The 22,125-nt window shown below is 40.7% G+C and overlaps 1 protein-coding gene across 2 annotated transcripts in view; it reads right to left on the reverse strand.

The window, feature by feature from the left end:
- The window catches only part of ITPR2 (inositol 1,4,5-trisphosphate receptor type 2), a 242,393-nt gene that overhangs the window by 69,268 nt on the left and 151,000 nt on the right, over positions 1 to 22,125 (reverse strand). For both annotated transcript variants that reach the window (XM_085049080.1, XM_085049079.1), the window contains 6 exons: positions 7,370 to 7,478; positions 5,620 to 5,807; positions 4,360 to 4,543; positions 3,522 to 3,778; positions 2,427 to 2,627; positions 383 to 493 (listed from right to left, as the gene is read on the reverse strand). In XM_085049080.1, the coding sequence (XP_084905206.1) occupies positions 383 to 493; positions 2,427 to 2,627; positions 3,522 to 3,778; positions 4,360 to 4,543; positions 5,620 to 5,807; positions 7,370 to 7,478 (1,050 nt within the window). The remainder of the gene's footprint in view (positions 1 to 382; positions 494 to 2,426; positions 2,628 to 3,521; positions 3,779 to 4,359; positions 4,544 to 5,619; positions 5,808 to 7,369; positions 7,479 to 22,125) is intronic.

The following is a 22,125-nucleotide window of genomic DNA, read 5'->3' on the forward strand; positions in this document are numbered from 1 at the left end:
CTCAAGTAGTTTTTAAGAGTTCACTATACACAGAGACTTGTTGCATGCCTGTACAGTGTGGCTATTTATCAGTCTTGAGAGATTTTACATCCACAATACAGACTTTTCATGCTAGCTATGTCATGCCTGTTTGATAGAAGTTTTTTTTAAAAAGCTGAGGACATTCTCCCAACACAGCAGTAGGTCAAAAGGCCTGTGGCAGAGGGCCTGATAAGGATTCAGAAGCTGAGCTGAATTCATTTGCAAGCTCTTTTTTTCAAAGGCGTCTGAGTATATGATGCTGTGGTAAGATGCAGTAAATGTCAGGCTGCCTGGAGCTCCCACATAGGTATGCTTTCTGTTGTTACACAAATTCACATAAACAAATTTACAAATACTGTACCTTGAGCTGAAGCACCAGGTCCATGCAGTATTTGCCAAGAGGGTTTATGTCATTCAAGATGAGAGCAATTATAATATCAATCCCATTAGACTCATGGGTGGCTATGCACGTCTGCAAAATAAGAGAAGAGAAGAGAATGGGGCAGGAGAGAAGGAGGGGAGGAGCAGGAAAAAGAGAGAGACAGGACAGCCAGAGGGAGGGAGAGAATATGCACATCAGCAAATTTCCAAAAGAAGGACCCAGAACTAATAAAGACCTTGCAACAGCAATGAACCTTTCAGCCAAAGCAGAACAGCCTGAAAACATGCCACAAGAAGTGCTGGGGGAGACTTGTGTGGCACACAACTAACCCAAACACTGCCAGTAGCGAAACACCCAACTGGAAAAAAGGTGGTGCAAGCTAAAATCTGCTGCCAGTGAATCCTGCAGGGCTTGGCACCAAGTGGTACAAGTTCCAGACAGCAGCCCTCAAGAGCACTGCCAGATTCAGCTGAGCACATGCCAGCCTCAGACATGAAACACTTGCTCAGCTGCAGGCACAACCCAATTTGCACGCTCAGATTCTTCATTTGCCCTCAGCAGCCAGCATTTACACTGCTGTTATAGCACAAAGTGTTTGTGAACAGCAAGGATCTCTCCATGCGTCTGGACGTGTCCTGCACAGAAGGATATTTCTGGATATGGGACACAAAGCTGTATTTGTGACCAGTGGTACTTCCCAAATGCCTTTGCAGCTGGAGTTCTGAACCTTCTAGGCCTTGTGCATAAGAGCCAGTTATACAAAAGCCTATAGCACTTTTTCTTCTGGCAGGTTTATAGGACAATAGGAAAAGTTTCCCAGAAAGACAGAGGGGAAAAAATGAAAGTGCAAGCATGGAGCGTTTGCCCCTGAAATGCACTGAATTAGACTTGCAATTATTGTAAACAAGTCTAACTCAAATCCTGAGTGACTTCCCAGCACGCAGGTCTAAGTAATAAAGTGTAATTCATCATTCCCTTCCATATCAGCATTCCTCCAGTACTTTTCACGTAAATTTGTTGGAGAACACGTTAACATGTAACATTTCAATTCCAGTCCTGTAACTATGCATTTCTCACAGTTGTTTTTCCCATTCATAAGTGGATTGAATATGGCTGTTCAAAATTCAGTCCACTAAGTGATTTTTGTTTGTTTTTAAAATATTAAGTAAAGGCAGCTGATTACCAGCAATGGTAATAATAGCACTTTACATTTCATTGGTGCACATTAATGAAGAAGCGTTAATATTGCATATATTTCCTCAGCTTTTTCTAGCATAAAGAAGAATTTGCTTCTGTAATTTCACTCACCACAATTTTCCTACTGCTAATCCACAGTAAAAATTCTGCAGTTTCATCTGCACACTACTACAGTTCTCTTCAGATCAAATATGGCAGCACATAACTACATCCTTTCTCTTTCTATACTTCTTCAGCACGGTACTAAAGAGATTTTACCAAAAATCACAGCTGTGTGACTTCAAAAGACTGCAGAGAGCAAGGCACAGGAGATCAGAAGCATGGTTTTTAGTCTCATCCATTTCACTGCTGATGCCATAATTAAAGATGCTGCTAGGTGGTACAGTAGGATGGCTAGCTAAACTTTGTGGCAGTCATGTGAAGTAAGGAAAGGAAATGTTTGCAATGTGTATAAACAGCAGCAAGGGCAAAATGTGTGAAAATGAAGAACACAAGTCTGTGTTTGCAATGCACCTCCAAAACTTGAGATTCCAAACCAATCTCACAAAGTGAGGTTTAAGCCATGGACATACCAACATAAAACATGAAACTCTCTCCAAAAGGACTGTGAACCCCCAGAGGAAGAAGTACTAGTGGAAGTGTCTGTTTTGAGTTCTGATTTAAAAGGGTCGCTCAGGCCCTATGAAAGCTTGAAGCATGTTAAGTCTAGTCACAGCAGCTACAAGTGAATTTCTGTTATGAGCAATACTGAAAGGTTTGTGATAAGCACCCAGACACCACACATCCAGATAGATTCCTCTGCACCCAGAACTGATTTGAGCCCTACCTGGTTTTCATGGCATGGGCCCTGACAATATTCCGTCAAGCTTTCCAGCGTCTGGTTGACAAGAGCCACATTCCTCTCATTGATGTAAAGCCCCAGTAAACCCAGCCCACCTGTGGTGCTGCCACAGATGCAGTCCAAAAACTGAAGGGTCTCACAAACGAGGTTGTAATTCGTTTTATTGTTTTGATGTCTTAAAAAATTCTGGTGAATAGAGAAAAGGAACAAACACACACACAAGGAAAAAAAAAGAGAGTCAAGGCAAACAAGTCTTTTTTCAGGAAAACATTGAAGATTACAATTTATGATCATATGACCACTGTGTCTCAGGTACTGAAGTACACTTCTACAGAAAAGACATTAGGCCTCAATGCAGCAGTTGAGAACTATTACCTAATTAAATCATAAAGCGAGGGGGACTAAGGAAAGTGAACTTGGCAAACATCTGCACTGGCCTTAAATGCCTTTTATCTGTCCTGTATACCTGCTCCCATCCACCTGTTACAGTCCTTCTCTTGGAAGCTCACTGCCCACAGCTGAGCAGGTCTGGTGGTACATTATGGTTGTTATTTGGCAGAACAGGAGCTCAGCTCAAACCACTCCAACCACTCCTTGAAGGGAAGCTCCTGGCCACAGCACTGAGGTGTATTTGCAGAAAATACATTTTGCAAAGTTTGCCATGAGTGCAGTAATTTCTGTAGAGCTGATAGCAGGGACACACACAGCATCTTCAAGCCTATGATCATAACACCTTTGGAAAAGTACCCAAACACTGCCCAGAAAGTTCCTGTGCCCTTCAGGTCTGTGGTCAGTCATTTGTGCACAGGAAGCTTACCAACAGAGACATTTAGACCCTTCTCAGTTCCATGTAGCTGTGCTGAGATCCCCAAGTAATTCTGAGGACACAGAAACGTGCTACACCACAGCACCCAAATGATTCCTGAAAAGGGTAATTTTAACCCTTGGACCAAAAACCCCAACATTTCAGACACCTTTATTCTGTAACAGGAGCCAGGCAAAGGTGTGGGGTTTTTTCCCTTATGGAGGTGCAGCCCCTCTAATAACACCCCTGTAAAAGCTCAGCTCAAAACACTTTACCTGGAGCTCTCGGTTGTGGTTCTCACACAGCAGCTGAAGAAATCTCAATATTGGCTGCATGATTGCAATGGCAGGGCTCATGATTGCTTCTTCTGTGGATTTCTCTTCTGCATTTGCAGCATCTGCTCCCGAGCCCATCAGATCTATTTCTGGGTCCATTTCTCTTCTGTACACAGAGTAAGCCTTGGAAGTTGCAGAAGATGCTTCTGTTAACTGTCCTTTCATACCCTCTTTCAGATGCAGGGTTGAATCCTTAACTGAAAAGAAGATAATTCTCCTTTATTTTTGAAAGTCTTTCTCCCCATTTGATTAAACAATAAGAAAACAATAATAATGAATGCAACTTTTTCTTTGTTGGTGCCTAACTTTTCGAAGACCTCTAGGCAACTCACAAAGAATATCAAAGCAACATTCATGCATGTTCCAAATAAACCACAAACCAGAGTGAAACAGAACATTAACACAAAAAGCCCTACTATTTCTCTCCCATATACAATAAATGATGAGAACAATGGGAAGACCACAGGGTGGGAAATCAGTTCCTGCGCTTGCTCTTGTGAAATAGCCCCATTAGCAGCAGCCTCTGCCTCTGCTCCTCTGAAAGCATGGCTCTATATCTTTTATTGATGCAAACTGGCAGAGCTTCACTGATTTCATCAAAGCTCATTCCTTGTAGCCAACCTGTGATGGACTATAATTCAGAGAAAAACAGGCAAAATATGCAGATCAGCAATGATTAATAGTAAAGCCTATTGATCAACTCAACATCGCATCAGTGGTGCAGCACATGAGGTGTCCACATGTGCTTCTCCCCTCTTTCACAGGGGTGCCTCCTTACCTCTCTTTTTGGGAACAGATACGGTCAGGTCACTGTCATCCTCTTTCTTTTTGCTCCCCAAATCAATAGTGTTCACTGTCACTGTGGATCGGATCTCCTGCTGAGCAGCTTTCATGCGATCATACAGCACTTTAAAGAACCTTTCCGACTTTTTCTGCTCCTTTAGTTGCTGGTAAGTCGAATACTGCAAAAAAAAAAAAAATCTTAGATATCAATCTTCTAAGGAAGAAGAAATACAAAAATACACTTTTTTGGGAAAAAAAATGCTGCATAATTACTTCACTTACACAGAACAAATGTTGACCAGTTCTTTCATTAAGTAACATACAAGGCTGGTAACAAAGATTGATAATAATGTTTTAAAATTTGGGTAAAATGGTGAACAGTGCTATTTGCAATCTTTTAAATTTCACAATATAACACTTGAAGTTAAATTACTTTGTGACACTCTCCATTCCTCCAAGCTTACTAGAGTCATAATATTCCATCTACAAATAACAGTGAAAAGTATCTCATTATGTAACAACAAGAGGAAGCATGGAACATCTAATATGTAATATTATAGCTTGGAATATATTGATTTTTTTTGTGCTACAAACAGACTTTAATATTAAATAATATTTTAGGTTATTAATTCCAGTCCCTCAGTACAACTGTCAAGAAGACTGAGTACCATTTGCAACAGTTTACAAACAATCCCAATTCTCCCAGCCTTCTCTCATCATAGCAATTCTGTCTCTTCCCTCAAGATTAGGCTAAAATCAAGATTTAGCCTTGATTTGGCTAAATCTGGGTAAGAGGGATATAATTCACAAAAAATCTAGAATCCACAGTTTAAAGATATTTTCTATGGACTAGGATACTGGTCTTCTCAAATGACCAGTTTTTCTCCCTTTGGAGATTTTGATAAATGTCTCTGAAGGCTTCCAGAAAATAATTTGTTATTATAAACTTAAAAGTATTATAATCTTTTATTTTACGAAGAGTGACCTAAAATGGGTGGGGATAATGCCCACATGGCAATGACCAGATTAAAAGTACAGTGCTCCACAGAAAGGGACAGCTGAAACACATTTTCTTCTACTGAAGTCTCCCCTACGAGCTACTGCACAGTAACAGTGCATATTTACATTTGTATTTCAGTGATTCATATTACAGTGACAAACTTCCCAGAACTCACAGCAAAAAGGTTCTCCTTATTTGTCTCCAGACCACATGCACCTGAGAATCAATATGTGAATAAGCACATTAAATAAGTACCTGTGTTTGCGTATTTCCACCTTCGAGCAAGGCAATACCAAGCAGAATGCCTTCTGAGAAAATCCTGTCATTCCTGGTGTTCACTATCACATCTATGACCAGTTCTGAGGCACCTTCTTTGTCCAGGAGGCATTGGATATCAAACATGGTCACCCCAGACTTATCTGCATCTTGTCCTGAAAATCCACCTGCAGATTAAAAAATACACAAATATACTTCATGTTTGCTTCACAAACATATATGGAAAAGGATCTATTAGTACTGATAAAGCACGCAATAGCAACGTAATAAATTGAATTTTGAAATTCTGTTTCAGGCAAAATTCCCTTTGATAAAAACAAGATTTTTGTATGAAACTGCAATGTTGGGCTCTAAGAATAAGAAATAAAACAAATCCCCAAGCCATTGTTCTGTCAAGAAATTCAGACAATAAATAAGTGGAAATGACACTGATTTGTTCACGGAACACTTTTTTAATTCCACTGCTGCATACATACACTAAACTGTGAGTAGGGTCAGTGCTCTGAGACCACTTTTAAACGTGCTCTTAATCTCAGGCCTAATCTGTACAAAAATCATGTCCTGGTAAATCCATCCTGGTTATGACTCTGACCTTCAAAGCCAAATGCTTTTGCCAACTCCTGGATCAGCAGCATCATGATAACATTCTTCAAGAGCACAGACTCAAGTTAATCCAAATTAAAGGTGTGGGTTGAAAAAATTTTGCTAAATTCTATTAGCTCATTAAATCAACCATCTTTTATTATCACAGATTATCATCTTTCCTGCTATACTTACTTCTATAAAGATGTAACTGCGTCTACTTCATTAGTAAAAATATAGTAGCTTTAATCAGCCAGTACTACTTTGATTAAACTGATTAAAATGGTTCAGACTTTGTGATTAAGCCACACACACACTTTTAAGAGAGAACTAAAAAAATAGTGAATCTTCAGTCTCTTGTTTCTTAGGGAGCAAAATTTGGCATATAGGATATTAAGACTGTAAACACTTCCAGTGTCCACACTGAAATAGCTAGGGAGGAACAGCTGGGTAACATCTGGAAAAGCTGACAAATCTGGGCATGCCTTCAATGTGCACTGAAAATGCAAAATGCAGTTTTGACCTGGCTCTATACCTAGCTCCTGCCTCATTTCTATGACATCCATTATTATTGGTTTTCCTAGAAACCACCCCACAGTAACTTCCCATGGCTCCTACAGCAGAATGATACAAAAATTTAGGTTATAATGGACCTACAGAGATCATCTACAGAAACTTCCTCCCCACAGGAAGTTAGGGCAGGTTCATCAGAGTCTTGTCCAGTGAAGTTGTAACAAAAACTGACACATCCTACAACCTCTCAGGAACATCTGTTCTGTTGTCTGACCAGTATTTTCATGAGCAGCTTTTCCTTTGATCTTATTTTTTTTCTCATATATCAATAAAGCATCTGGAATGTCAAAAAAAAAAAAATTCCGTTTCCAGAAACAACATTCTCACTCTTCAAATGTTTTGTGCTTTGCTGAATTTATTTATTGGTACCTACTTTGGTACCTCCAAATGGACAATCTGAGACAAGCATGTGCAACTTAAAAATAGGAAAAGTCTGATACTACCTCTCTTCTAAGTGGTTACAGAACACGTTTGATTTATTTACCAACTGAATGCCTGGAGCATGTCCAATGTGCCTATTAGAAAAAATGGTGCTGCTAATTTTGCTCTCCTGAAATGCTGTGTGTTGATTTACCTCCCACTTGTGCAGTTTTGCTGTAGCTGGCAGACAGGGGCCCATTCATGCCACTTCCATATTCCCCTTTAAAGTACCGATACAGGAGTATTTTCCTTAAAGTGTTGCCCTTTAGGAGAAAGATAAAAATAGAAGAAATGAGAGTTGTGGCCAATTTCCTTTGTTTGAAAAGCAAGCTGTTTAACATAGATACATAATTTAGTAGGCCTTTCCATTAGAATTAGTAAGCACACAAATAGGAAACTTGTCCAGAAAACAAACATCTAATGGTCTTATCTAACAAATCCCAGGGGAAAATTCTAAAATAGTGTTGTATAAACTTTTTTTGAAGTTTGTTTTAAACTTACTGATTATAAATAAAACACTTCCACCTTAATAATTGTGACTGGCTGTCTGTAAGATGTGTGTATTGAAACAAGCTCCACAAACAGCCAGTGCTCTGCAGTCAGTGTGTCTGTGCCCTACCCTGCCATGGCAGTACTTTCTTCCTATTTTCTGCAGCTGAGTAGTACCACTCCCTGTTCTCTGATCTCAGAGAATCCAGCTGATCATCTGAAAGAAGCCACATCACATAAAATATTAAAACAGAGATATGACATTTGATAGAACAGCTTAAAAAGCATTCTCTGTGTCTCCTTGTTCCTTGACTTCCAAAACCACAACCAGTCAAAATTTGCATGCAGCTCCTTGAAGATCTTCCCTTTCATTTTACTTATGTTCTGCAACACAAGACACGTTGGAGTGAAAGTCAGGGGTACCAATTACTTGGCATTTTTAGTTTGCCTTCAGTCTCCACAGAACACCTGCAGTCAACACTCAGCTTTGCAGAGGCAGAAGGTGACACAACAACTGCAGGCTATGTGTAACCTCAGGTTTTATAAAGAAGAGTAAGCAAGCTCTCCAATGACCAACACAGAAGGGAAAAATTGGTAATTTCAAGAGTTTGGCAGCAAAATGGAACAATTTTTCACTACTTTTACTAAACTATCTGGTTTTAATGAAAAGAAAATTCTAAAAAATATGTGCACTAGAAGCATTCTCAGCATTCAGCAGCTCGCCAGTGCCTGCACATTAGTGCAGCAGTCAACTTGGCAATCAAAACATCTCTGTGGCCACCGCAGACAGCAGGCAGTGGGGAAGCAACTCCCAGACACTCCCACTTCTCTGTGAACTTAGCAATATTTCCAGTGGCAACCACACACTGCAGTGGGGCTTCACTGCTTCACAAGCCTCAAAGACAGCAGCCTTGTTCACCTCAAACAAGTGCCAAAATGCAGGATTTTGTGTGTCGCCTGACAACACCAACCAGCCATTCTTTCCTAGTTCTCCCATTTTGGTGTTTTCATTTGATCACAGTCTGTAAAGAGTTCCCTCAAACAGCCAAGGAAAGCACAAGGACTACAGTAAAATATCAAAAGATATAAATACAATGCCTTCAAGAAAAATAAGGAGTGTCACCCACAGGGAATTTATTGGGTGGATTTTCCAGGCGAGTTTAATCCAGTATGCTCTACACTACAGAGGAAGGCAAAGAACCAGAAGTCTCTGAGGAACTCACACAGAGACAGATTCCTTCCCAGCCTGGTTTGTGATGGGGTTTAACCCAGAGTACATGGACAGGCTACACTAACCAAGCTCATAAGCAATTTTAAGAGCACCAGCTCCTCCTGCTCAACATTCTGTCTGCAGCTGGGACGAAAATCCAGTGTCTCACAGCAAAGTGACCCTCATTTTCTTCATCTCCTGATGAAGAAAAACGTATTATTGATGGGAAAAAGAGTTCCCAGAAGAACTGATAAACATGGACTGAGAAGAAGGCTGAAGGCCCTTTTCAAGCTTTCTCAGGCATGTATATCACAGAGTCATAAAACTGTGTTGAACAAAGCGGATCACATAGCAGAAACCCTTCTTAACTCCTGACTAGGACCCAATCCAGAATGGGCACTGCCTTGAGACATGATCTTTTAAACAGAAATCTTGGCATTTGCCATAAAACTTGACTAACCACTCAGTTTGAGTCAACATCCACAACCAGCAACCTATGCAGTCAGCTGATGACTAATGGTAAATTATATAAACAGTCACAGTGCAGTCACGGGAAGAAACACCAAAAGCCATCTATATATAGTTAAGAATACTACCTGTGGTCACAAGCTTTATTGTTCAACCAAAAGAGCCTTTATTTTATCAAGAAGAATGTTGAAAACCAGAAAATAGCTTTTGACTTATAAAATGAGTGATTTAGCACTGGGGTCTGATTACCTGGAAGCAAGGAACTGCTAGCACATCTCAGATCTTCCTCCTGCCTGGTAACCTTCAAAGACACCAGGGGATATGAAGATGTTTCTCCAGCTGGCTATGGAGAGGGGAATTCTGCTCCACCCATATCCAAACTAAGGCAGAGGTTTCATTACTTCTTCCAAGAGGTCTTAATTATTAGGATTCCTGCTCTCTCTGAACCTCCCGTGAATACAGAAACAGTTATAGTTCCCAGAAGCCACAGCGTCAAGAGTCAAGGATGTTTGAAAAGCAGAAGTGTGGTGGAACCTCTGCTTCGCCTGACAGCTGTGTCAAAAATGCACCCTCAGGCTCAACCCACATATTCACAAACTCGGGATCTTCATCCCCTTTGTGACGGCCTCAGGCAGCCATATGACTTCCATGAGTCTTGTGAAATGAGCTGCCACTACAAAGAGCAGGAGAGCCCAGCCCCACAAACCGGGGCTGAGAAACGCGCGGAGAAACGCCTGAGGAATGCATCAGAAACGCCCGTCACCTCCAGCATGTGACTGTGAGGCACCACGCTACAAAAAGCTGGAAAGACCCTGCTTCCAGAAAAAGTGCTGATCCCGCTGGCGTAGGTGTGTGGGAATGCTTTTATGGGAATGCCAACAAACACAGTCAAGAACAGCCCCATCACACGGACGAGAGCAGCTGCTGCCAGGACCAGCGAGACAGCCACGCCATTGATGTCCTTGGAAATGGATTCCTAACTTAGCATAGCCACAAAATTAATACTGCCCAAAAGCAAATGATCGCAGCAGCAGCATGAATAAGCAGTTTGCAGCAGCTACTACTGACACTCATGGTACTCCAGCAGAGGCCAAAAATAAAAGCACACTCGGCAGTGCAGTGCTATCTTCCCCAACAGCGTTTCTACACGAGGCAGAAGTCCTGGCCTTCCAAGCTGAATCTCTGCCCTGGTGGCTACAATACACTTTCTTTTATACCTCTTATTAGTGTATGGAAGTGGCATGTAAACATCACTCAGCTGACTGCAACCCTTCCATAATGGCTAGAACATTGTATAGCTTTGGAAAAACGACAATGAAACATAACAGTCTTATTGTTGCTGATGAATACCAGTGCATTGTCCCTAACAAAAGCTAGGATAAAGACAGAGGACACAAGAAAGCAACAACTGGATATTGTTGTTGCAGTTTTAAATAGCTAGGGATTGACAGGCAAAAGTTTCCAATAGGGAATAATTATTCCAGTAGGAACATGTAGACACAAACAAATTACGTTTTCTCAGTCCGTATTTCATTACACTCGTTGGTCCTTAAACTTGATTTAAATGCCTTAATACAATGGTTTATTCACTTGCCTTCTCTGAGCCTGCAAAAGGCTGGTTCCACATGGGGATGTGCCAGGAACCAATGGCTGACAGAGGTAGCTAAGGCTTATCATGGATACCTGCATCAGCACCAGCTCACTCTATTACACTACCAAAACTTATCTGTCCTGTCTTAAATAACTCTGCAAACTTCTTAAGGAACTGGAATTATACTCAGGATGTTCTGGAGGCTGAACTAGAGGATCTGGTGATGTCTTCTGGTTCTCACTCTACATTAAATGCTCAGATTATCAGTGATTACACAGAAAAGGCAGCTACATCCAACAAGTATTTCTGTGATACAGTGAGAATATTTCAGCATTAATCCAGGAAGATGCACAAAAACCAGGCTTATTAAATCTTTATATATGTCTAACTTGCAGCCAATTACGAAAGAGGAGCTGTTGGGGATCTCTGTTCTACTAATAAAGGTTTTCAGAAAGTTTGGAAGAGATACAAAATCCCAGAGAACTGGGAGAAATCTCTCATGCAATGATACTTTTCCAAAAGTACCTGGGAGTACTTTCTACACTTTCTAATGATATCCAATCCTCTGCAGTGAGCTTGGTATCAGTTCTGGGTAAGGCAAAGAAATAACTGATTTTGCATTCCATTAACACAAAATTAAACTACTATATACTGATGGCAGTTTTAAAACTGGCGTAATGTTGTAATAACTGCCTCTGTACAGGTTTGCAAAAACAGACCTTCTGAAACTTCTGAAGATTATCTTCTGCTTTTGCTAATAATGAAAATACCATTCTGGTGAAGTTTGATAAACTGTGCAGTGTGACACAATCCTGTAAGTCAAAATTTTTGATAAAGTAAGCCCAGAAGGATAGTTATCAAATGGCTTAACAACTGAGTGACTGACAGAATTCAACGTGCAATTTAAAGCAAAAAATCATAAACAGATGAATGGGCTTCTAATGGGAAAACTTATGAAGTATGTATTGTCTGTCTCATTTGGGGTTTTCTTTATGAAATGAAATAACACAGAAAATAATTATTAATTGTGTTTAGAAAGGACACACAAAAAAAGGGGGGGATGAGGTCAAGTCACCGCCAACAGTTTAGGCATCATTTATTAAACTGACTAGAAGCAAACAATATGAGTGCCATTATGTCCAAACCTCTGTATGTCTTAATAACAATAAAATGCAGAACACACCAAAAAATGGAAGATTCTGTTCTAGGAGGTCATGACTTTGGAGAAGAATGAAAGGCCTTGGAGAAAAATCAGTGCAACAACAACTCCTCAAATCCCACAGTTCTGCAAAGGGCAACGAGAGCTGTTATGTAGGATTTGTGAGACTATTTTACTCATCCACATGCAGGGGCATGTTACTGCAGCAATACCACATGACAAGTTGGTGTCCACAGCTCAAGAAGAATGCTGACAAATTGGATCAGGTTTGGAGAAGCTCCATGAGAGTGATTAGAGAATAAAACATGCCTTTTCATCAGAAATTCAAGGCTTTCAATCCACTGAGCTTATCAGTCTAAGCATGAACTCTGTTTCTGACTATCTACATAAGAAATCTGATATAATGGATGAGTTCAGTCTAAAGATAAAAGGTGCAAGACATGCTGGTGAGAAGCTGAAGACAGAGAAATTCGGCTAGAAAAGAGGTAGAGGCAGCTGGGTTATTCAGTTTGTGGGTTATGAATTTTATTTTTATTTTATATAACAGTAGTGGCATTTAGCTATTGGAACAGCTTAAGAAGAGGTGTGATAGTCTGTACTGCTGGCAGTTACTAAACCACGACTAGGTGGCTTCTCAGACAGAAACTATTTGAAGATCTTGTGGTCTACACTAGGAGAACAAGCTGGGTGACAAAAATATGCCATCTCACATAATCTATGAAGACATCGTGCCACCTTTTCCTGTAGTAAATATAGATGAGGTTAGAAGCCTGGCTTTCTATGAAGGCTATGTTTAAAAAACACCTACATGTTTCTTGTCATTATTTATAAATGAAATTTCTACTCTACTTGGTCTGAGTGCCTGCTTCAGGATGAATTCCTCAGTTGTTGTTTTGTTGTTGTTGTTGTTGTTGTTGTTGCTGCTTTTCACCCATTTTCAAACTATTTTGCTCCCTCAGTTCTCCTGGAGACAAACCATGGTAGGAGAAGGAGTTTTGTGCAAGTGGCTTCTGCGAAGATACCACTCGTGGTTTTATAAGCCTTTAAATGATGATTCAACCTGCTCTTGAAATGTAAGATGACACAGACGTCTCCCCATCTCCAAAAGAGATCAGCTGAGGCCACAGTTACCACACACACGGTGTTGCACAAGCACGGGCTTGGAAGAGAGCCCTGGAGTCTTGACTCCTATTATGTCCATGAAGTGGAAAATTTCTGTTTTCATGATGCCAGCAACTTCCAGGGGGCTCACAAATTGGGGGAAGTTGTTTGTTTTGGGGAGTTGTTTGTTTGTTTTTACACAGAGTGAGCTTTTTTCTTGGTTTTGATCTTTTTGCAACAAGATGTTTTCATAGCCAACTGATAGTTGAAAGTGATATATTTTCACCAATAAAATATGACACCCAACAGCAGAGTTATTTGCACACTGGGGCATTTATCCACCCCAGGGAAAAGAGCAATTTTAAATATGAAGTTGGGTCCAGCTGGAGTCCAACTTTTCTTCCACTAAAATCAACGGGAGATTTGCCAGCAACTCAAGTAGGAGAAGGAGCAGACACACACTTTGCCAGGCAAAAGCGTTTTATCCAAGACTAAAAGGAAAAAAACAACCCAAAATATGCACCAGACTTCATGACACAGTTCTCTTAGGAGAGCAGAGCTGGCCACCCACACCTCTCAGCTGTCTCTCATTAGGCAGAGACACCCCACATTTAAAATGTGCCATTGTTCAATCCTACACAAAACTGGGAGGAATCCCACTTGTCTCAGTACAAATTGCCTACATCACAAATACTAACTGATAAACTTGAGGTTGTAACTAATGCAGAGATGCATTAACAGGTCCAGATAAAAAAAAACAACCGAACAAGCATGACCTTCTGTAAAACCAAACCACAGTTGTTCGAAAAAGGAGTTTATTTTTTAAACAGTCTTTTAATTCTTCTTTCCTTTGCAGTTCCAGGTTCCATAGAAAGCTGGAAGCTTAAGTGCCAAACTATTGCAAAACAACTGCTATTGCCAGTCCATTTTCAATATGGATAGGGAAAAGAATACTGGATACACTGCAAAAAAAACCCCACAGGTTCTGCCTGATAACTGTCCAATTTTGCACTCCGAAGAAACTCAGGAAAGTGTCATATTAAGAGTAAGATTTTTTTGGCAGTACCTCTAAAAAGTGTCTCCACTAGGAATATAGCCGGATAGAAAAATTGTTTGGGTTAGTGAAAACCTCAGCACTGGGGCATTCAGACTTAGAGTGAGAAGAAAACACTTTGAAAAACAGAGTTTGATTTTGTAATTGTATCATTTTTCTATTGGGCCATTAAGTATTAGTAGCTACTGACTGGCTTTTCTTTTTCTTTTTCTTTTTTTTTTGTTCAAATATAAGATCCCTACATATGTATATATGCATTTATATGTGGAGAGAACAGGACTTTGCTGTGGGCAAATATTATTGTTTATATCTGTCACTTGTGCACATAAACTGTGCACTTACAAAACAGGTCATGTTTGCACCTCTGTAATTTTTCCTTTCAAACTTCCTCCAGTACAAGACAAAGCACTGAGATACACAATAACTCAAGTTCTCCACCACAGAAGGAAAACAATGTAAGATTTGATCACGATTATTCAGAAGCATTTATGAGTGCACCATCAATAACAGACTGTAGGAAAAGACCAGATCTGAGAAGCACAATTTCAGAGACTAAAATTATCTAACTCTTATGCTGCAGGGGGTAAACTTTCAAAGTGATGCACAAGGAGTTATGCACACAAATCCTATTATTTGTTAACAGGATTTCTCTGTGGAACTCCTCATGCTCTGCAAGGAAAAAAATTACCCCTAATGTGAATATTTACCAAAACAGACACTTAATTTCCAGATGCATACTTATGAGCACTACTGTGCTTTGACATTCCATGAGCACTTTGAAACAGGTAGAAAGGGAAAATACTAGAGGAGGCCAAACACCAATTTCATGACATTATTCTCTTTTGCCATGCTGCTATTATGTTGAACTTCAATGCCAGAGCATTACTGATACCTGATTTGCTAGCTAAGGGTTGCACTGCAGGTGCAGTAACTGCCCTGTTTTGGATCAGATACAGCAGAATCTTCACCTGTTGGCTCAGGAGACACTTCTGTATTTCAGTTTTCTGTTCATTTTTACCTTCCACCAGTTCCACTGATTTCTCAACTTCCTCCTTGTCTACTAGCAAAGATCACAAAATCACAGAATGATTGACTTCTTTGGGTTGGAAGAGACCTTAAAAATCACCCAGTTCCACCCCTGCCATGGCAGGGACACTTTCCACTGTTCCAAGTTGCTCAGAGTCCCATCCAGCCTGGCCTTGGACATTGCCAGGGATCCAGGGGCAGCCACAGCTTCTCTGGGCACCCTGTGCCAGGGCCTCAGCACCCTCACAGGGGACAATTTCTCCCCAATATCCAATCCAAAACTGCTCTCTGTTAGTGTGAAGCCATTGCCCCTTGTCCTGTCACTCCAGGCCCTTGTCAAGAGTCTCTCTCCATCTCTCCTGCAGGCTCCCTTCAGGCACTGCAAGGCCACAGTGAGGATACCCTGAAGACTGATGATGACACTTCAGAATTTGTACTCATGTCACTGCTTACCTCTGAAGAGACCTATGCATTTCTTAAACCAGGTTATCAGAATTATTTTGCAATCCAGGGTTACAGGCTTCTGGAAATTTTTCATTGGATTTGACATGAGTTGTAGATTGTTCTAATACACTACTAAATGAGTACTTCTCATTGGTTTTCAATGGTTTGGAGTTTTACTATGTAAATGTCAATAAACTGTGATCTGTCACTTTCTCCAATAAATAGAAACGTTCCCAGTTAATTATTCTGTTAGAAGTGGTCTATATGTCTATAGTATTTTTCTTTTGAAAGAAGTGATATCGAAATAAACCAATTCTCAGCATTCTTGCAAAATAATCAAGGAGCTTACGTCTTGTCTCAAAACAATCCCAAGACCTCATCAAAACCAACCATTTTTTCCTCTAGTGCCATTCACCTCTGCCTGAACACCACTATATTCAACACACAGAACTGCCAGATTCTCTCTTTCCATGATTTACAGATGTGCTTTTGACAATGATCAGCAACCCTGTATCCAGAGTGCCCTGAGAACCAGCCTGACAAAATGATCAACACTCCTGACGCCTCTGAGAAATGCCTCTTGCATTCTTAGATGGAACTAGATACCAAATTGTTGCTGAATTCCTGGATTTCAGGCACCACGGGAAAAAAAAACAGGTGTGCATACGTGTGTGTGTGTCTCCAAATATCCTTGTGGCCACTGCAAAGGAAAACAGCTGGTCCAAACATATTCTAGAAGCTTCCATCCACACAGGAAAATGGGAAGGGCGGAAGGAAGCCAACCCTGCAGCAGTTCAGGGCAGCAGCAATATTTAAAGTGTTTTCAGTGGGGTGTGGAAACACAGCCTTAGCATCCACCTTGCTGGAAAACATGCACAGGTCAGCTCCATAAAACAATCTGGGTGGGGCCAGATAAAGCAGGAGGTGTCCTAAGTGGTGACATCCATCCATCCATCCATCCATCCATCCATCCATCCATCCATCCACATCTCCCTTCGCTCTGCGCTGCACAGCACAGCAAGGAAAACAAAGCACCCTCCTCCTTTTCTAAGCAGAGGGGAACAATTCCCACCTGGAACAAAGCCAGCTGCTGCACTGATTTCACTACATCTATGAAATTAGGTGGAATTTCAGACTTACAGAAAAGTAGAGCAAAGTTAGACAACACTACAAGTCTAGCGCTTTATTAGAGATCCTTTTTGACAGGGATAATTTGAAAACATTTATAATTCATGTTTGCCAGTTAAAAAAAAAATAGTAGCAGCTTGAATAAATTTCCAGTAAACTTGATCAGGAATTTTCTATTCATGTCAGCTCTCCCAGCTGTATAATCCTTTTCATGATAGCTGGCACCTGAAGTTCAGCATCTAAAGTTTTGTGCTTGTATCAGAATTCCAGTTCACATTAAAAAAAAGTCCAAACCAAAACCCATCACCACACTAATCTCTAGTGTTCCTGGTCCTGGGAATAGTACTTGGAAATGTGAAATCTGTGCGGCCAGAGCCAGAGGGCCAGGGAAAAGAAAAGAAAAGAAGAAAAAAACCCCTAAAATATGTGGATGGGGTTTTGATCGTTAACAAACAAAACCAAAGTAGTTTCATCATTTCTAGGAGCCTGGCTCATGACTTTGATTGCCAGAGGTGGCAAATATCAAATATTAAGCAACCTCCTCTGGTAGATCTGTTGATTTTTGTCAGATCCTTGCTGCTGACCCTCAGCAAGGACATAGTTGCTGCCACTTCGTTGTCACCACAAGGAGCCACATCTCCTCTTCCTCAAACAGCAAATGCACCCCAAGTAGCTAAGAATTAATGGCAATACAGGATTAGCAGGTAAGGCCACACTAGAAGGAAAGGACCCCTTGATAAAATATGAGAAATGGATAATCTTGTGACTAAAATAACGTCCTTGAAGATTTGAGCTCTTTTTTCTGCCCTGGCAAAGGCTGTGCTGCCACAGAGAAGAGCTGAGCTCTGCAGTAACCCCAGTGCTGAATTCCTCAGGAGGCTGGGAAAATAGGTCTTTGGTAGGTTTATTCCCCAGGAATGAGGAATCAGGTCCTGGTTCAGACCCTGGGCTAGGCCAAGCCACCTCAACTCCCATAAATGTCATTAAAAAGTGAGCAGGCTAAGCACCTCTCCAGGGTCATTCCGGGATTATCCTGGATTTTACCCACTGATTCACAAACCTGCAGTGACTCGGTGTTGGAGCTGGTCTTTCCTGGCATAGCTGAACTTTTTTTAGAACAGAGCTTCTCTTCCAAATGACAGACAGACATTCTGATTTTTGAAGGGAACTTTCACTAGGTAAAACCTCTATGTTTCCAAAGCAGTTCTCAATCCTCCCTTTTAAATTAGAGGCCAATATTAGCTTTCCATGCGTGGAGCCTGAATTTCATCAGTTCAAACAAATAAACCCAGTAACATCCTTTGAAGACTGCCATGGAAATAATTCTGACTTTGTGCAACACTGCAGCAGAAGGTTCATAAACTAATTCTATTAGCCAAAGTTGCTGCATGAAACTGAAACGTTGTTAAAAGAGTAACATTTTGTTTTTAATAACTTTCAGAGGTATATTGGCTGTCACATCAGAGCTCAATAGCTTCTTAGCTGTCATCTTATTTCAGGAGCAACAACAATTTCTAAATGCTAAATTTCCCAAGATCAGGAAAAAGTTATCTTCTATGTTGAACAGAAAAAAAAACCACTGAAGCCACTCTAGAACTGATTGAAAAATGACCAAAATTTGCTTGAAATTAAATCAGCTGTTCAGAGGTACAGACAAGAGGGAGATGAAGTCACATTTTCGTGAGCCTGTCTCAGCTTTTCAAATTCCCACTACTAAAAGACAGATTCATGTTTATATAAAATTTAATATGCAAGCTGTTCACCCATAATATTAAATTGCCCCTTTATATTTAATATTTGCTAAAATTGCTGAGATATTTATGTCCCAGATAAGACTGCAGCACATGTGCATTAGCTATTTCATCATAAAAGATTTTAGCATATATTTCTTATGAAGCTGTTGCCATTATAATGCCTAAATGTCTATTGCTTCCAAGGAGAAATATATGATCACTGGAATGTTCCTACATGCACAGCATGTAGCTATGGAAATACAATGTCATATACTTCTTTAGAGGTGTTAAGTACAGCATAGATTGACTGTGAGCCTGCAGGAAACCTGCTCTGGAAGTCCTGCAACAGCAATTTTTTTCTCCTGTGTTTCAAGGGTACTGATATTCCCACTCCTGACATCTGATAAATGCCATGCAACATCCCAACATCAGGACTCAGCAGCATTATGAAAGCCAAGATGAACTTGACAGTCCCAATAACCAGGAATTCAACTGCATAGCCATGGCACCCAGTCAGTGCTTTTAATGAGCACAAAACAAAACCCACCAACAGTTTTAGGGGCTAAGTAAGTGACTGATCAGGCTATTCTGCTTATTGGTAAAAGCCTCTGTTCTGAATGCAGCAAAAAACCTTGTGAAAACACAGAGTAGGGTGGAAAATGGTATAGACAAAATTAGTGCTCCAAGTTAGATCAATACCACAGTTTCATCCAAGTCCTGTGTTCTCTACAGGTTGCCATTTCCCAGAAGGCTCAGAGAAGTGCTGGGAGCACAGAAAGGTGTGGAGAAGCCATGGTATTATAGATTGAGATTTCTAGCCTTGGAAAAGACATGGAAAGATGTGGCAAAAGTACAGCAAAGCATGAATGGGGTGGAGATGGGGAGCTCAGGAATTCCTGTTTCTTCTCCCACCCAAAAAGTGGCCACTAATGGAATGTAAAGAGGGTCGATGAAAAAGTGATAAAGAAATAACTGTTAGCCCACACATAATTAAATGGCCATGGGAAGTCACCAAGGCCAAGAATTCAGCAAGACTCAGAAGAGGATTTGGGCATTTCTATAGACAAGAAGTAAAACCAGTTACAATAGCAAATGTTAAAAAAACAGCTATGGGAAAGAAGACAAAATCTCTTGCTTTAGGGCCCACAGATTTATGATCTTACTGTTAAGGATTATCCCAAGACTTCAGGAAGAATAGAAAACTTGATGTCTGTCTACAGTGGGGGTTCTTAGACCTTCTGAAGCATCTGGTGATGGCCACACAGCAAGAAACACTCTTAATCCTCTGGTCTGACCCTCTTTAGCAATCCACATGAGTTTAAAAGAGAACATTAAGTGTACCAAGTCTATTTGTACTGGATCCAAGAAAACAGAGCAACCCAGTGGAGATGCAAGAGAAAAATAGTTTCTAGCAGAGCACTACAGTGACCCAAAATATCAGCTGGAACTCCGACTCCAACAGCTTAAAAACAGAATTACCATACCAAGAGAGTATATTACTAAAATCCTGATGTGAAAAGGTCTGCATTTCCACCATCTGATAAATATCCTTGGCCAAATATTTCTGGTTTATATAAAAACAATGGCAGGTAGAAACATTCTTGCTTTTGAACACAAGGCAGCTTCTTAGGGCAAAGCTCCAGGCTCCCTTCTCCAGTGAGACATTCTGCTGGTGTGGACTTGGGTACACACACTAACCTGATCAGCCAGGTAACTCCAAATTCTCCTTCTCACTCCCACAGAAGACTCTTCTGTTTTGTACTAGCAGAGCCCGAAGCACCTCATCCTCTGAGACACTAAAGAATGTCCCTGCATGGCAGAGACAGCCACAGTAACAGACTTCTCAGTTCTGATGACAGCCTATGAACACCAGATCCCTCACTTAGCCCTAAGTAACACTGACCAGAACATCACCATTATTTAGTTCCTTTAATTAATTACCACTTTGCAAAGGCTTTGTTACATAAATTGGTTTCCTATACATATTAATGCCTTTCTGTCTCCCTGTGGGTCCACTTGATGATGAAATGGCTTTTTGACTGCAAAGGACTCAGTGTCACCCAGATGCCTCCACCTACATACTTAATGTCCCTCTCTGGCCTAAAATTCCCTGTATGCAGAAGCAAGAATTAGTATTCTAACTGTGGCACCATGAGCTGCTGAGACTCAGCCAAAAGCTTGACAGATTTATTTAGTGCAGAAGGGATGATGCAGGAGACCAGGAGAGGATCTGGATTTCGTCTCTCCTGCTTTGCTGTCCTCCATCTTTTTTTTCCTTCCTTGTCCCCTCTGAGTTTGCCTTTTTCCTCCCTGTCCCCTGGCTGTACTAAGGACACATTATAATCCATGTGACACTTGATATGTAGCTTCTGTCCCTCAGTAACTCTGGTAATCATGCCTCTTGTTTTACAAAGCAGCTCTGGAGGAGACTGGGAAAGGGCAAGTGAGCATTTGGGAAAGAAGCATCTGGTTAAAAGATGAGCCTTTTCCTTCTCCTCCACACTTGAGTCACTAAGCCAAACTCTCAGTAGAAATGCACCTGATGATTCACTGTACCAAAAGCATTGGGACTGACACAACAAACCAAGATGAAGCAAAATGATGGCCAAAGAAAAAAGGACAGGAGAAGTTTAAGATGGAAGCAAGCTGGCAGATGAAAAAGTTCCAAGCATGGCATCTGGTTCTGCAGAGAATTTTCCTCAGGCTTTGGTATATGCAGATAAGTACCTCAGACAACAGCAAAAAATCATTATAGATACGAAGAGAAACTCATCTTAATGAACATGTATTCTGCAAATCAACAGGAAGATGGGGAAGGAAGGAGGATAATCTTCAGTGTCTAATCTTGGACTCACCTTCGAGAGAAGTCAAAGGAAACTGAGTATACCAAGTATTGACAGAGGTCCTGGATGAAAATGTAAACTCTACTTTAGGATGTTACTGCAGTGTTAAGTAGAAACTTTAATTTGGAATTTGCTTGCTGCAAAGCCCTTAACGTTTTTAGCACAAGACTTAGGTTTCATTTGAACAGGTCTGAGAAACAGACATATTTACAGCGGCAAAGGTGTTTTACTTTGTTTTCACTAGCAGAATGCTCAAATGGCTAATTAAAATGAAATTCTCTTACCAAAAAAAAAAAAAAAAAAAGAAGAAGACAAAAGCCAGAGCCAGTGTCTTTTTAAAATTCCCTGATGTTTAAGGCAGACTAAATAGAGTTGGTTTCTGGGAATGTGCATGCTCTGACCTGTGTGAAAAGGCAGCTGAGGGACTGTGTACAGGCAAGGCAGTTACCATGGATACCTCACTGCTTTAGGTGTAGAAGCTTAACACTGCAAACAACTTTGCAGCATTAGGCGACCAGCCTCATAAAAACACTGCAAAATAACAATGAGCTCTGAGATAACCATTATGATCTGCTTTGTGACATGCAAATATAAATCTTCTATCCTAAGACAAAAGACAAAAGTAGGATTGAGAGGACGTGGCCAGACCTTGCAGGCCTTAGTT

This window comes from Lichenostomus cassidix, chromosome 1Aa (genome assembly GCF_008360975.1).
Source record: "Lichenostomus cassidix isolate B80296 chromosome 1Aa, HeHo_3.0, whole genome shotgun sequence".
NCBI lineage: Eukaryota > Metazoa > Chordata > Aves > Passeriformes > Meliphagidae > Lichenostomus > Lichenostomus cassidix.